This window comes from Melanotaenia boesemani, chromosome 7 (genome assembly GCF_017639745.1).
Source record: "Melanotaenia boesemani isolate fMelBoe1 chromosome 7, fMelBoe1.pri, whole genome shotgun sequence".
In the NCBI taxonomy this organism is placed as follows: Eukaryota; Metazoa; Chordata; class Actinopteri; order Atheriniformes; family Melanotaeniidae; genus Melanotaenia; species Melanotaenia boesemani.
Window position 1 is genome coordinate 24,575,427 of NC_055688.1, and position 17,115 is coordinate 24,592,541.

General features: G+C 38.5%; 1 protein-coding gene across 1 annotated transcript in view; it reads left to right on the top strand.

Annotated features, from left to right (window-relative positions):
* The first annotated feature begins 117 nt into the window (after positions 1-117).
* LOC121642833 (dedicator of cytokinesis protein 2) overlaps positions 118-17,115 on the top strand; it is a 104,732-nt gene continuing 87,734 nt past the window's right edge. Inside the window, exons 1-21 of the mRNA XM_041989813.1 lie at positions 118-302; positions 1,835-1,918; positions 3,047-3,087; positions 3,263-3,318; positions 3,407-3,503; positions 3,595-3,743; positions 4,012-4,147; positions 4,585-4,742; positions 5,850-5,931; positions 6,087-6,219; positions 7,791-7,866; positions 8,057-8,133; positions 9,445-9,695; positions 9,956-10,054; positions 10,184-10,256; positions 10,546-10,649; positions 11,899-12,100; positions 13,535-13,632; positions 13,737-13,826; positions 14,078-14,178; positions 16,618-16,752. Coding sequence (XP_041845747.1) covers positions 260-302; positions 1,835-1,918; positions 3,047-3,087; positions 3,263-3,318; positions 3,407-3,503; positions 3,595-3,743; positions 4,012-4,147; positions 4,585-4,742; positions 5,850-5,931; positions 6,087-6,219; positions 7,791-7,866; positions 8,057-8,133; positions 9,445-9,695; positions 9,956-10,054; positions 10,184-10,256; positions 10,546-10,649; positions 11,899-12,100; positions 13,535-13,632; positions 13,737-13,826; positions 14,078-14,178; positions 16,618-16,752 — 2,285 coding nt within the window. The 5' untranslated portion in view covers positions 118-259. The remainder of the gene's footprint in view (positions 303-1,834; positions 1,919-3,046; positions 3,088-3,262; positions 3,319-3,406; positions 3,504-3,594; positions 3,744-4,011; positions 4,148-4,584; positions 4,743-5,849; positions 5,932-6,086; positions 6,220-7,790; positions 7,867-8,056; positions 8,134-9,444; positions 9,696-9,955; positions 10,055-10,183; positions 10,257-10,545; positions 10,650-11,898; positions 12,101-13,534; positions 13,633-13,736; positions 13,827-14,077; positions 14,179-16,617; positions 16,753-17,115) is intronic.

A 17,115-nucleotide genomic window follows, 5' to 3' on the forward strand; every position in this document is an offset into this window, starting at 1 on the left:
AATACTGGAGACTCATACACTACATGTGCCTGTGTGCTTGACAGAACTCCACCTTTTTGTACTCTACCACTTCCTCTTAACACTCTGAAGACAGGAAGCGAGAAGAGACAGAAGAGGAAGAAAGGCAAAGGGGGTGGGCTTATTGCTTTCATTTACAGTTACAAAAAATACAGAAGGGAGAAGTTTAGAGAACGAGATGAAAATAAGAGGACAATCACAGAGATACAATTAGTAAGTGAGTAAAGGATTATCATCAACCATGGCTCCTTGGACAAGGACTACTGCAGAGCGGTTTGGTGTGGGTAAGTTAATACGTGCTTACTTGTGGGGTTTTTTGTGTATGTGTAGGTATACATATGTTATTATTGTGTTGCCTTGCTGGCTTTGTCTGATAGTAAACTTCCCACTCCATGACTAAAAATAAAATACACAGTCTAGCTTCCCATTACTTCCTGTTAGACACTATGTGAGCAGGTGCAAAAGGCCTCAGAACATTTTAAGAATTACAAATCCCATTTAATGGAAACCAAAGAACTTAGATACTTACATCATATATTTTGTCTAACTTTAGTACTGTAACATTAATCTTGCAGCACTAAACACTAAAGTGTTGCAGCACTAAATTCCTAAAAAGGGATGAAATCATGAGCAGAGCATACATCTAAGGGGCAGATATCTATATAACATTATGTTTATCTATTTAACATTATGTAGCACATGCATATAGTTACTGAAAATTACAATTTCAACATGGAAAGTTTGGCCAGGAACAAATCATAAACTCTACAAGCACAACCAGTGTAAGGTTTATAGTGTATCTAGCTTGTGGTTTAATATGGCGGAACTGAGCAGTGTGTTTCCATTAGATATGCAACACAGTTAAAAATTTGGCAAGAACACAGATTTATTATTTTGATGCTAACTACAATAAAAGAAAATGATCAGCCTGTTGCAGCCACTTTCATTATTTGGTGGAAACAAGCAACAATTTTAGTTAATTTTTTTATACCTAGTAGTTCTACTAGCTACTTGCAGCTTCAGATTAACAATGAAAGTCACAATGAAAAACTAAAAAGTCATTCAAAAGTATTTGCAAACAGAATTATTACAGCATTTTGGTACATCTACAATGACTTTCTTAGTAGTTCGAGTAAGACTACACCACAGGAAGTGGAGGCAGAAGGAAGGAAGTTTGAGTTGAAAGCTATACAGCAGACGTTGAAACAAAGTAATCTTGTCAGTGTAATATCTTATAAACTATGTGCATATGCTTTCACTTTTACAAGTAGTGACAGCTTAATTTCAACTAGTCTACAATAGTATGCAACTTTTGCAGTCACATGAGTTAATGTAACCTAATTACTGGTTCAGTGAGCAAACCATCTACAAACGAGCATGCCGGAAGACTGAGTTCTTGCAAAATGATAGCCCTTGAACTCTTGTATTTGACAATAAGATAAGAAATTGAGAAAACAGCAATCTGTGCACTTGCAGACAATGTTTGATTAATTTGCCTTAAAAGAGTGCTGCAGGTTATCTTGGCTGCACGTCTGCACATTCTTAACTATTTATATTTTTATTTTTACCATAGCCTATTTAATAACTATACACATATAAAAATAGTCTATTTCTAGCGCTTCTTTGTTTTCTTTACATGTGGCAGCTGGAAACAGTTGCCAAGGTAACCAAAGGACGGGTTTCATTACTTAAGCTCGCTTACTGCTTGTGCTAACGTTTATGTCTTGAGACAAAACGGCTTTTGGCAGCCCATTTTGCATTTAGGTGGGATTATTTTACTTTATCGTACCGTCACTAAACAATGTTTCTGTTTCAGTAAAATGGAATTTTGCTGGCCAAGGAGACAGGCAACTTTCCCTCAAAGTAGGAGACACGGTTTACATCCAGGAGGTTTGTGATGGTAAGAGTGGCTAATTAATCACGTTGTGAAGATTTCTTCTTAATTTCACAGCTGAAAAAAAAAAAAAAAAAAAAAAAAAAAAATATATATATATATATATATATTGTACTTACATTGCATATAGTCTTGCATATAGTCTTAAAAAAACACAACCCTGGTGTCAGGCAAATGCATCATATTAAGAGAGCAGCTGTTAAAAGAAAACTGATGAGCAACAAGCAGGTATTTAAAGTTGTAATTCAACTACTCTTTTATCAACTTTCACAAGCAGAAACATTTGCAGTGGCCTCAGAAATACATGAAAACTCCTTTTCAAGCTGTTTTATTCACTGATGATTGTCATCAGTGGGTCATCAGGCTACACTCGATGGTCTAGATGGATGCAGTTCTGAAGGATTGCTGGATGACCACCATTTCCCAACAAGGCTGTGATGTCAGCAAGGTGGTAGTGGAGTAATGTTGTAGGTTGGAAAAATGGAGAGTGCGATAGGCTTCTGTAGGGTGCCAGAGGGTGTTGAAATGACCTCTGTGAAATGTGTGCCCTTTTTAACTGCCTTGGTATAAAGAGAAACACTTTCTGCCTTCTGCAGAAAAAAAACGTTTTTGTGCAAGACAAATCTCATGCTGCAAAAAAATACCATTGACCTTTTGGCTGCTATAGCTATAAAGGGAGAAAAAGGTCATGTGGTGGCCACCATTACCCCCTACACTCAACACTATTGAGAATTTGTGGAGCATTCTTGAAAGGAAGATGGATGGGGGTCAGTGACAGTATACTTCCAAACAGCAATTTTGGAAGTCAGTTTGGGCATCCTCAAATGAGATCCAGGCAAAACTATCCATAAACTTATAGGTTCAATGTGTGTGCATATGTATAATATGTATAATAATTATCAACACAATGTAGTTATTTATGATGACAGTAAAGACATAAATTAGCGAATACAGAGTGCATTAGCATAGAAACTATTATGTTATTTTGGTGAACAACACTTTTCCCAAGGTATCTGTATTTTAATTTCTGCTCATGATTATGAAATTAATCTATTTTCAAAGAAAGTACATTTGATTATTTGCAATATTATAGAAAGATTGCAATAGTATGATGACAGTCAACTTGTCTTTCAGGGTGGTATCGAGGCTACTTGGCCAGGAACAAAGCCCAGCATGTAAGAGCCCACTGTGCATTGCAAACACAGTCCATGTGCTTTTATAATGTACATTTGACACTAACAGGAAAGTAACAATGACATTTAAAAGGCAGTGAAGGAGGATTTTTTGGATGTTCAGAGTTTTCCCTAATTATTCCTTGTCCCTCTCCCCCATGAATATATTACTATTCAGGGAGTGTTCCCTGCTAGTTTTGTCCACCTTAAAGAAGTCATCATTGAAAAACGGGGGTGAGTGGAATAAAAATGATTTATACAGACGTTGGGAGTAGTTTTAAATTTATTCCTTTTTAATGTGCGCCTGTCTGTGGAACTTCAGCAATCAGGACGTGGTGATGTCTGCAGAGATGCCCTTGGTGAAGGAGGTGACCACCACATTAAGAGAGTGGGGAAGCATCTGGAAACAGCTATTTGTGGTACAAACCAAACTATTAAAATATGGACTTGTGGATGTTGATGTGTGTGCATGTGTGTATGTGACCTAACACCGTATCTCTGCTTGTCTAGGCTAACAAAGAGGTGCGTGTGAAACAGGTCCAGAGACTGATGTGGGAACTGATGGAGTGGCGTTCTCAGCTACTGTCTGGCACTTTGCCTAATGATGAATTTAAAGAGCTCAAGCAGAAAGTTACTTCCAAGATCGATTACGGCAACAAGTAAGCCTGTCCTGACACCTACTCAGTGTTTAAAGCTTATCTATTATCTAAACTTCTGTCACACAAGCTGTAAAAATCCTGTATCCCGTTTTTTTTCTCTCTTCTACAAGTTCCTCTATCCTTTTCTAATTGCTTTGTCATCCTATTTCCTTAACGCTCTCCCTGTCAACATCAGTTTTCTCCTTCACTTAGTTTGCCTTCCCTTGTTACCTACCTTAAATTCTTCTTCACATTTTATCAATCCTCTGTTTGCCAAAATCTGCTCCAGGATCCTAGAGCTGGACCTCGTTGTTCGAGATGAAGATGGGAACATCTTGGACCCAGAGAGGGCTAATGTCATTAGTCTCTTTAGGGCACATGAGGAGGCAACAACCAAGATAAATGAACGTATTAAAGAAGAACAGGTAAAATAGAAAGTGCATGGGAAAGACAGCTAAACAGTAGATTCTCTAAAATAACTACTGGAACATTTCATGAGTTAATATCAGTAATGTTAAATCTATTCTGGCCTTTACATGAGTGGAATTAGAATTTAGACATTTATTCTTTTTTTCCTGCCATGTCTGCCAGTTAAGCAATTAAAAGTTAAGTTTATTACAAACTGGCTTCAGTAGCATCTCATGCACTCAATTTGACATTTAAACACTAATATTAAGAGAATATCATATTTTTCACACTTCTGGAGCCAAAACATTTCCCAACAAGGTCTCTATTAATGATACAGGATCATATATGTAAATGAGGTTTGTCAGCACCTAGCCAAAAAGAACACTATTGGTTGTCATTTTATTCTATTAAATCCTCATAGCTTACCCTCCTCAAAACATGTCTTCTCTTGCAGTCCAACATCCAGACAGATCACAGTGGTATCTCAGCACGGATCCAATCTTCCCCCACCCACAGCCTGTACGTCTTTGTCAGGAACTTTGTGTGTCGCATTGGAGAGGACTCTGAGCTTTTCATGTCCTTGTACGATCCCAACAAGCAGGCCATCATCAGGTATCGATTGTGCCTTTCTTAGATGATGGTTATTTGTTTGGATATGTATTCTGGTCAGATGGATTTAAGCCTCCTTTGAAAGATAAAATGTGTCTTCTAAAGCCTCAAATTAAAACGTTATATTATGATTCATTCCTTGTACCTCTCATTTATATGTAATCAGTTCAAAGTTTCAGAGACAGAAAAAGTCATAAATGTATAAAAGGAAATATTGAAAAACCAGTATCATTGATGGGATCCCCACCCCCTTGAGTCTGGTTTTCATTTGACAAATATAGAATCATAAAAAATAGTGAACCCTATCCATAGAATGAAACGAAATATGGGGACAGTAGTACGGGGGCTGTTTGTCTTCCTTTCTATCTCTCTTAGTAGCTATTTACTTTCAAAAATGAATTTCAACTCAAATTTATTCACGTTGCCTTCAAGTCTCAGCTGTCTACAACATGTATGCACACTCAGGCTTCAGCCCACATACACTCTCCTCCCTTTTCCTCCAGTTTCCTGTCTTCGTACCACACTCACTCTTCTCCTCCATTGTTGAGGCACACTAAATAATGACAATTTGCTAAAAATAGTGATGAAGACAATTTAAATAATAGGGCAGTGAATAGTGACTGGCAGCACTGTATGGCGCCTGACAGTGCTGATGTTAAGCCCTGTCATTCACTGTCATACAGGGTATATCTGTGGCTCAGCCAGTGCTGCTGAAATTATTTGTGATAGACCTGAATTGATAATGTTGTTTTTCAATATATGCCAACAACAACTAGATTATCTCTTCACTTTGTAGCCACTTGTCCTGCTGTTTCATTTGCCTCCATCTCATCTGTTGTGTGCATTGGATTTGTTAAAGGCTTTGTTTTTTTCTACTTATGCACTACTATTTATGCTATTCTCACAGCTGTTCCAGGTACCCCCCCCCCCCCCCCCCCAAAAAAAACACACACACACACACACACATATATATATATATATATATCGTTGTTGCTGTCATTATATGCAATTAATATGGCACTCTATTGTGTAAGTGGTTGTTATAATTGAACTGTGAAGTATATGGGAAATTCTATATAATTTTTTAACACTTTAACATACTTTGTGCAGTGAGAACTACTTGGTTCGTTGGGGCAGCAGCGGTTTCCCAAAAGAGATTGACATGCTCAACAACCTGAAGGTTGTCTTTACAGTAAGTGGCCACTGGAGGGCAGTGTCACACTGTTTTATAACTTTACAGGCACCACAGTGCCGCAGAATGGGGGGATTTCCTCTCAGAGATTACATTTTCTTTTCTTATTTTCCTCCCTGTCTTTTACTTACTTTGACTTCATCTTTGTCTACCAGGACTTGGGGAACAAAGACCTGAGCAGAGAGAAGATTTATCTGATCTGTCAGATAGTGAGAGTGGGCAAGATGGACCTGAAAGAAACAAACAAGAAGTGCACGCTAGGCCTCAGGCGGCCTTTTGGGGTGGCAGGTACTTTCAGTGCAGTCAGTACAATTTATTCTGGTCCAAAGTGTTTCTAAATTGCTAATCTTGGTGGTCAGGGGTCATGCAGCTTAGTTATTAGACTTACTTGACTTCTAATCTAACAAATGTTTGCACTGCAAAGGAACAACTCCTGATTATTGCATGGTCAAATTCTTCAACAGCACATCCCAGCTAAAGTGTTTTTCTCATTGTCCACCACAAACATTTTAAAAGCAGAAGTTTTTTTCACTTTAAGAAACAAATCCTGCTTATTGCAGGGCAGGACTGCATGCCAGTTCAGCTTGTACTGTGAGGAATAGAGGAAGCGAGAAGCTAGCACAAACTGAGAATATGCCTGCTTTCCAAGCCAAATCAGCAGGTGCTAACAGTTAGCTGCCTGGACTGGGTCCTTTAGAGTTAAGTTGAGGCTATACGAAATGTACCTGCAGAGGGTCAAAAGAGTGACAAACCAACAGCAGCCATGAACTAAACTGAATGCGACCACCTGCCCACTTACTGGAGAAGTTCCTGCCAGCCTCTTCTAATGGGTCATACCATCCTCTCATTTCATGCCTCTGCTGGAATTTTACTGAACCTGCCACATCAGCACCTGTTAACATGGAAGTATGCAGACAAATATATGTAGTACGAGTCAAAAGTTTGGACACATCTACCCATTCAATTTTAATTGTCAGGTGTGTCCAAACCTTTGACTGGTACTGTACTTAGTAAGGAAATGAAAGAAGGCATCATTTTAACGTACATCTGCAGATACTGAGCATATTTACCAAACAGAGATGCCCTTCTGTATTCTTTGTTGTGGTGGTTTGTCATGCATTTCGCTTTCACCTTTGCTGATTCTTGGTGGAACATATGCCACCAGTTTTGAGGTGATATTATGCTCAAAAACGGCATGTTTGTCACAATTATTCTGCTTATTTATAACCTCTAGTAATTCTTCACACCAAGCAGTCTGTGTTTAAGTCACCATCACACATTTGTTCACCCACTTAGGCATTCAACCAGCCAGAAGACACTTTCTCAATATATCCCCCATTTTCAGGAGATGGAAAGGATAGAAAAAAAGGTGCTGTTTGTTAAGGATTAATTAAAACCCATTTAGAGTTATGATGAGTGCAAAGCTAATTAAATGAGTGGAACTGATCATGCCAGGTTTATTTGAATCTATTTGAAAATAGTAATATACTTTCATGTACTTACACTTCATATTCTGTTACAATAATTCAACACTACTGATGACCTTAATGACTTTTAGCAGAATTTAAGTTTTTGCTTGTCAGCTGATGCTGCTTCATTGTTAGAGCCTGTATAAGAAATTACCAGGTAGAAACACTAATATTTGAAAACCAAACTATCAAAGATTCCCAAAAAATGACTCATTTACTACTCTAGAGGCTATCATTTTTCTAACTGGCTCACACATATGCTTCTTTCCTATTTTGGCCTGTTTTACTTGTGTGTTTTCTTTTATGCCAAGATTGACCCACATTATATGGTATTTAACTAAAAATTACTACTTTGAATTGTGAGTAGACAATTTCTTTTTTTCTTGGCAGTGATGGACATAAGTGACATCATCAAGGGGAAGATTGAATGTGATGAGGAGAAGCAGTTTTTCATCCCCTTCTTCCCGTATGTCATATTATTTTCCTCTGACATTAACCTTTTCCTTCCATCAAATTTCTTTTTTAGGATCTCTTCACATATCCTTCCTATAACTGAAATATCAGTGTAACAATTCTGTGTTCATACAGTTGACACCACAAGATGGGAATAGTTTTTTTAGTTTTCAAGTATATTCTTTATGTATGTTTGGTTGCAGGGTAGTTGCAGAAAACGACTTTCTTCACACCTTGCTGAACAAAGTGACAGCATTGCGAGGAGACAGTGGTGGCCAAGGTACAGTTTGTCCCATATGCACTCAAAGTTCCCACTGAACTGTGAATACTGAGGTAATCTGTGGTCTGATAAGATCGCCAGTACTTACTGTGTCCCCACTGTTGCTTCTTCTCTCTCTGCTTTAGTTGAGAGTGAGTGACTGTATCCTGATGAATAGCAGTCAGCCTTGAGATGGTGTTTGCATATTAATTACTCTTTAATTTGCCCTCACCAAGCCCCAGCCTCACTGCCCACTACCTCTTCTTTATAGCTTACATTGACAATTCCTGTCTCAGATACTGCCACGTTCCACATAACCCTGCATGTTAGACTGCACTGTCATATCACCCACCTTTTATCTTCCTCCTGAAGGCCCTGAGCATAGCCTAGATACAGACCGAGCACCCGCATGAGCAGATATGGAAGGAGCACCTGTGGCCACCTGATGTTTGCCTTTTACATTACTCTCCTCTAATCTCCCGCTCCCCGCTCGTCGTGTTGTACATACACACTTGCACACAGTAACACAATAAGTTTTCTCTTTAGGCAGGCAGTTTATAACACAATCAAACTTTTACCAACTATGTATTTTCCTATTGCACCTCCCCCGTTCATCTCTTTTTCTAAACATTTTTGAAGACTGTGAGGGCCCACTCTCTTTAAAGATTCTAAAAATATATTTAAAGTCCATTTTAATATAGCACAGCCTTGAAATAATTTCCTGTTACATTTGTCTTTCATTTGAATTTACCGTATCTGTGAGAGAGAAATAAAAAAAAAAAAAAAAAAAAAAAAAACAATCTTGATCTCTTATTTGAAATCCACTTGAGCATCATCTATTTGCCCAAGCAATATTTATTGATCTTTGGTCTTTCAAAGTTCTGTGAACTTTTCATTTTAACTCTCTAATGCCCACAGACATGACTTTAATAAGACAGAAATGTCACCTTGATACAATCTGTTTCCAGCACTGGTCAGGTTGGTGGAGTGTAAAGATTTAAAGGTCTCAACCCAGGCAGCCATGACCATAATCTGAAGTCTTTTCAGTGATGTTATGTTATTGATTGACAGCTAAGTCATTTCATACATCAGTGCTATCCGTTTCCTTTTCTGGGTCTGATAAAGTGCATCAGTTAGTGTCTTTACTGTAGTCTACACCTGGATCTTGTTTTATTTACTAATTTAATGCTTCAATTTTCTTGATCTGCTTTTAGGCAACAAGGTGGTAAAATAGTGGTGGTAAAAACTAGTAAAAACTAGTTCCTTTCTACTTTGAGAAAAGTCATTTACATCAATGTACAGTCTTTCTCCTTTTCTAACTTCATCCTGCAGGTCTGTGGGTGACCATGAAGGCTCTGGTGGGTGACATAGTTCAGATCCGGAAGGAATACCCTCACCTGGTGGACCGTAGCACGGTTGTTGCCCGCAAGCTGGGCTTCCCAGAGATCATTATGCCAGGAGATGTTCGCAATGACATCTACCTCACCTTACAGGGTGGCGACTTTGACAAGTACAACAAGACAACACAGAAAAACGTGGAGGTCATAATGTGGGTCTGTGATGAGGAGGGCAAAGTCATACAGGTGAGCAACATGAAAAGATTAGGTCCAACAGGCACATGTCAGTGCATTAGAACAGGATAGTTGCTTTGTGTGTGGGGTGGTTTTAAGTAGAATTTCACCCTCTCATTGTCAGAGGCATGCACATTCCAGGTTTCATCCCTGAAAGACAACCCATATTTTAGGCATTTCTTTCACAACACATACACTTACATGCACACAAACTTGAAAATAAAAATCTGACAACTGTATTGAATTTTTTTCCACTCTCCTATTTTCCCTAGAACTCCATCTGTCTGGGAGCAGGGGATAAGGCGGTCAGTGAGTACAAGTCTGTCATCTACTACCAAATCAAACAGCCCCGCTGGATGGAGACATTTAAGGTATGTTATTTCCTTCTTTAACAGCCAATTTTCTCCACTTGCATTCCTCATTTTCACTATAAACAGTGTCAAGGTAGGATTTTACAATTGGTTGTATGATGTTCTGCAGTAACATGAGATATCTTATAGGTGGCAGTGCCTCTAGAAGAAATGCACAGAATTCATTTGCGCTTCATGTTCAGACACCGTTCCTCACAGGAGTGTGAGTATCCTCTGCTGATCTAAAATACCTGCCTGTTTTCTTTACAAGATCCACACTCTTAACCTTCTTCTCTTACTTAATCCTTGGAGCATAATGTGATACTGAAAGGAGCAAATAATTGTAACCAATTTGCAAAATGTCCCATAGCATCATTACACACACTTGATTATTCAAATGAGAAGGTTTTCTTCCTTCCATATCTAAAGTCTTACCTTCATTTCTTGTTTTCTCCATTTCCCTGATTTGGTTTTCATGGTTTTCTTTACACATCTGTCCTCTACCTCTTCAGCCAAAGATAAGAGTGAGAAGAACTTCGCTATGGCATTTGTGCGTCTGATGAAAGATGATGGGACAGTTCTGCAGGATGGACTGCATGATCTTGTCGTCTTCAAGGTGACAACCTGTGATGGGGCTATTCAGTACAAAACAAATATATTTATGAATGAACTGAATGTTGGCTTGAAAGACAAATAATTTACATAAACAGTACTTTTAATAGAAAAATTAGGTCATTAAATTTCACCTTGGTAATTGCAATTCAAATTTCAACATCTTCACCCCCGCATTTGCAGATAATACCATTAAGAATGAATGAATGAAATGAATAAGAAATACATGTCAGAGGTCAAACAAAAGTGAAGACTTATTAAAATGTTAGACTTTGCTAATAACACAAGTGTGCTGGGTTATTTGCATAAAACATTGTTTAAAATGCAGATGAAAGTTACACATATGTTAATGCAAGGGAAATAATTTTACAATGTCAGTTTACACTTGCAATAGTCATCAAAGCAGAGCTAAAGATATAGTGAGTTTAAACAGATTATGGCCACTCAGACAGGTTGAGTGAAGCCAAATAGACTTCCCGTTAAATGAGCCAGAGCTAAGATTGAATCCCCTTATTGATTATATGTCAAACGCAGTGAAGATTAATTACTCATGATTCACTGAAATACCAAATGGATAGTCCCCCTGTGCCCTCTTTCTCGATTATATCTCGTTATCCCTGCATTCCTCTTGATCTCTCTGCCACTCAATCGCTTACTCCTCAATTTTTCCAGCCACTTGCTCATTATCAAGTGGAGGGGAAATAGCAAGACCAGAGTTTATAGGTTTAACATATGACCTTGAGGCATTGAATCTTAATATGGAACCAGTAGTAATAGTTTTAATATGATAATGTTAGCAAAACCACAGATAGATTTGCAAGAAAATATCTACTTTTCTATTAATCTTCTTTTTTCTCTACTTTCAAGTGAACAAGTAAGATGAAATTGCTGTACTAATGGGTTCATGTTTTTGTCTTGCCCCTACATTTCCAAAATTACAAAGTGAAGATGAGTTTGGCAGAAATATCTGAGGCATTATTATGACTGCTTTACAGCAATACCTTTGTCACTTCAGTCATTATTTGTAATTCTTTTCCTTCAGCGAAGGCCTTATGAATTACTTCAAGCACAGCACATCTTTGTTTCTCTTTGTTTGTTACCCACATTTGCATCAAGACATGTTTACTTAACAGAGGCTAAGTAATTCTTGTCCCAGTGCGACTCGCCCACTCAACATCTGCTCTCTCATTACCATAGTTTAATCTCTGTTGCAAAACCACTGTTTGTTTCAATGAGTTATATGTTGTTTTTAGGGTGACAGCAAGCGCATGGAAGATGTAAACTCCTACTTGTCTTTGCCCTCGACTCGTCACCACCAAGGTGACACCCACAAGGGGTCAGGGCTGAGTCGCAGCTCCAGCAGTGTGTCTGGAAGTGGAGGGGGCCTGTCAGTAAGCTCCAGAGACAGCTTCACCATCTCCACCCTGGTCTGCTCCACTAAACTCACCCAGAATGGTAAGTGCAAGTGTGTGCTTGGAACACATTGTTTAGATACACTGTTTGTGACATCACATAGACTCTGGAAGCTTGGAAGGACCCACACATACACACTCATACACACAGAAAAGCAGAATTATAAGTAAGGATGATGTTTGAAATTAAACTTGACACTTTAAAACTGTTTAATTTGCATCTTTATTCAACAGAGAAAAAAAGCGAGGCCAAGATACTGAATCAATTCGACTGGCTGTGAAAACAATAGAGAGCAAATCCACTAATTCCAGGAGAAAATCTTTTAAAGTCTGTAAGCATAAAATGGTTCAAAATAGAATAAAGTCTTAGAGTAAATAATTGGAAACTTCCAATTTCTGCTTTGAAAAGCCATGAAATTAAACATAAAATACTGGGACCAATCTCCTTACCTGATTAAGCAGGGCTAGTTTTAGGTTAAAGTTGAAAAGTTCAGATGATGTTAATTTAGGCCAAGAAGACATCTAACTAATTAACACTGACCCAATAGTTTGTTAATAAACTTAATATAACCTGAGCTATAATGGTCTGTGTGTGCTCTGACCATGGAATTTGTAGAGGGTGGTCCATTTGTATACATGGTTTTTACTGGAGACAAGTGTATGGATTTTATCCCAGCCACACAAGCAAGACACACAAACAACAAGGATCACATCCACAAGAGCATAATTGCACATCGACTCCAGGCAGTAAGGTGCATTAGACACAGGTGCAGTGCAACAGCTGTTACTGAAGAAGCCCGTCCATCACTGTAATGAACATTATCCTGCAATATTAATCACCTTTACCATATCCACAACCGCACACAAAAGTGCACACTCCTCAACATGCATGCTCACTGTGTTGTTAAGGACTGCACACCAGATGTGCAGCTTGGCGTGGTGTGTCAGAAATGACTGAACAGGGAGAGCAGTGAGCTTGAATTGCTGGGCAGCCCCACAGAGAGAGAGAAATCTGTCTAATGTCACACTAAACCTGAATTAATGACTGAACACATGAATTTTAATGTTCAGCTGAAAGTTTTACTAAGTGGAGGCCTGGACACATGGCTTGTTTCCATCAGGGTTTTTGCTTCTTTTTTTTGGAAGAAAGAGTTGATGTCCATTAGGGCTAATGGAAACCTCTTCTGCAATAACAATTAAGAGATCATAAATGATCTGCTTTTTCTACTTCTAGAAACTAAACATAACCAATACTCACTGACATGAAATGTTATTTACAAAATACCCAGTGTTTTTCTCACATATATGGTCAAGGCAGCAAGTTTTATTTATGGTTCTTACCTTGAGGCAACCCACAATTTGTTTATTGTGTAACATAGCCTTTACTACCACCTTAGCTGTGAGCAGCATCCTCATGCATGCAGACACCAGTATACAGTGCATCCAGCTGAACAGAAAACATCCTCTCTTCCTTCAGTGGGCCTTTTGGGGCTGCTCAAATGGAGAACTCGACCTGAACTCCTCAAAGAAAACCTGGAAAAACTCAAAATCATTGATGGAGAGGAGGTTGTGAAGGTAAGTGGAGTGAATATAAATGTGTCTTTGTGTAAAAATGTAGACTGGCATGAGTTCACTCTCACTGCCCCTCTGTTGTTTTTTTTATATATGTATATGTGTAGTTTCTGCAAGACACCCTTGATGCTTTGTTCAACATCATGATGGAACACTCCCAGACTGATGACTATGACATCCTTGTGTTTGATGCCCTGGTAAGTGTGCATGGTGTCTGTTTTCTGAGAAAATGTTTTTTTGGATTTGACTGTGCGTGTGTGCCTTGTCAACATGCACAGAAGATTTCTAACAAGCTGTCTTGAGTCTATCATGTCTAGCTGCCAATCTTTTTCTAAACAAGCATGTCTGTCAGATGACTGTAAATAACCCTCATCTGCCTTGTAAATGTTTGCTGCTATGTAAACATGTCGGTAACCCTTAACTCTCTGTTCTCTGCTCTGTCTGACAGATACATATCATAGGCCTGATTGCTGACAGAAAATTCCAGCACTTCAACACAGTTCTGGAGGCCTACATCAAGCAACATTTCAGCGCTACACTCGCATACAAGTAGGTTGCATCCTTGATTAGGCTCCCTTTATTGTCATGTCATCCCTGAAAGAATTAAGGTTTACTGCTGAACCCCAGCCATGGCCCTACCACTGCAGCAGTGACCAGAGCCAACCAGTTCTTGGATGCATCTAGTTCTAGTGCTTCACCTGCAGTTTTGATTCACCCGGTTGTGTCAGAGCAACATGCAAAAGTGTTTAGTGAAATTAAACGTGTTTGCCTACAAATAATGAACTTTTAGCTATGACATGATATTTCTCCTTGTTCCCAGCTGTGCCAATCAAATTGATGCATGGCAGCTGGGCGGACAAGACCCTAAATATGCAGCTTGAGGCAAATAATGTGGGTTATTTGTCTTGTAAAGTGCTGATAAATTATAAAAAAATGTTGATGAAGCCTTTTGCATGTTCACTCAGTCAAACAGAGCTAATTAAGTTTATATTGTCATGTCATTGCAAAATGAGGAAAATAGACATTTGCAGTGTTTTACCCTTTAACAGGAACATATAAGGTGTATTTTTTATGTAAAAGAAAGAGGAAAAAGAAGTAGTGGCACTGATTGATGAAGAATAGTAGTCAATTCTTTCCTACATGTGCAGAACAGCTTGATAAATGTTGTCTTCTTTGGGTTCATTTTGTTGCAACTGACCACCTACATGTGTTTTAAAAGAGATAAACAAAAGTAAATGAAATAGTAAAATATTCATCAGTGTTGTTTTTAAAACAAAAGCAACCTTATTTTTTTTAAGTCAGTTTAACCAGAATTAATGGCATGGAAATGATTGCATAATTATGCCATCACTAGCTCTTCCTCGAGTTTTGTCTCTTACGACAGAAATACAAAACAACTTGCAAGCATTTCTACCAAACAATTTAAAAAATCATTTAATGGCTTTAACTATTCTATTCTACAGTCATTTAGCAGACGCTTTTATCCAAAGCGACTTATATTAAAAAAAAAAGAAAAAAAAGAAAATGACATAAGTACAGCCAGATAGTTAGACCTGAGTTTGTTAAATCAGGACAAAAAACAAGATTTAATGTGAAGTCATAAATACACACTGTATATTACAAACAGTCAACCCCTCTATACCTGTGGGACAAATTAACCACAATAAAACCGAAGCACTTACAGCTCACACTCACTGGTGGGCTTGTACTGCCTGTTGGTGGGAGAGGATGATGGGTGCAAAAGAAGAATGTGAATGTGGCCATTTTCAGGAGTACTTGACTGAGCAAGATTAGAGTATAAGATTCTACCCTCAGGTCTGTCTGCTACTTAATTTACATTTTATTTTATCTGACTCAGTGAGTACGTTTGAAAGTGTTCAATAGGTTGTGAGAAAATTGAACATGTACCTAAACATATGTTAAACTCCAGCTGCTGTCTTATAATGTTGCTTTATGTTTAACCCTGACTGCTTCCTGCCTTTACCATGCTTTCCACAGTTATCCCGCCACCCGCCTCCTCCTCAGCATTTTTTTTAATTTTCTATATTCCATATAATTATCTATTGCATCATCTCTTCATCCTTCCCCTGCTTGTGTATTAGTGTCCACCCTCTATAAGAGGGCCACTGGAGCTTATTGCCTGTCAGCTCAAAAGCTTTATGTAAAACTCTTTAACTCGCTCCTGCTACATTTTAAACCGCTTTCAAAAAGAATAAATTATCCTGCACTTGACTTTAACCATTGCCTCTGCACAAAACTACGGACACTTTAATGGTTAAAAATATGGTAAAAAGTTCAGGGTCTTTCTAAAGGCAGCAAGGCCAGATTATAGTTCAGTTTTTAAATGGACTTTCTACTTTTTAAGAGGAGTGGGTAACAATGAATAATTTAGCAGGCGATCCCAGTGTGTCATTTGATAGAAATGGAGTCATCTTGCAGTCAGACCAACTGATCCTTTGTAGACCCAGTTTATTATGTGTTATGAATGTTCTTTTATAGTACGCCACAGAGACAATGCAAGGAGGAAGACATGGCTGGATAATGTTGGTCATAAACTTAGCCTGAACTCTGAGCCACCCACACTTCTCTCCAGGTGCTTTGACACACAGAAGTATTTATGTGTGTGACTAAAGGCCCCTGTGAAGTGTGCATGTGCTGGATAATGATTTTTTTAACTTAGCACCCAAGTGTAATTAATAATGTTAGTTTGAAAGGTACATCTGTTGAGGTATGAAGTACTGTTTGGCTGTTATTCCACAGCTACATCCTGGGGAGTCTTATCTGTTCCTGTCCTTCCTTTGCTCTCACTCTGCTGCATTTTGTCTTTCTGCTCTATGGAAGTGAAAAATGGAGTTGATGATTAACTTTCCAACCTGTAGGACACCTCGGAAGAAATGGCAATTCTGCCCGAATGCTTCTGATTTACTTCTGTCTTTCTTTGCTTTCTATCTCTCCTTTTTTTTCACCCTCTATATCATTCTCTCTCAGAAAGCTGATGTCGGTGTTGAAGAGGTATCTGGATGTGTCAAGTCGAGGAGAGCAATGTGAGCCCATCCTCCGCACCCTTAAAGCCCTCGAGTACATCTTCAAATTCATTGTTCGTTCACGCATGCTCTATTCCCAGTAAGTAGGCAGGTTTTTTTTATGTCTGAACATCATGGTACAAATTTTGATTTTGTATTTTCAGTTAAGCAAATAAAACACTGTAAATCTGCATTGCTCAAGTGTGTTTGACAGCTCTGTGAGAAAAAGCTGCTGATAACAGCACTAATGTTGCTAATAAGTACTGATGATGAAGTGCAGCAGCCAAATGAGAGCTAATGACAGGGCAGGACTGCTGAATTGGCAGCCAGCATGGGCAGACAAGATTCCAGTGGGAGAGACACCCACTGTACTGAGAGAACTACCAAAGCTACACCATATGATGAGTGTAAACACCATTTATAAGCTGTGTAAAAAAAATGAATAGGAATGAATCTGACACTT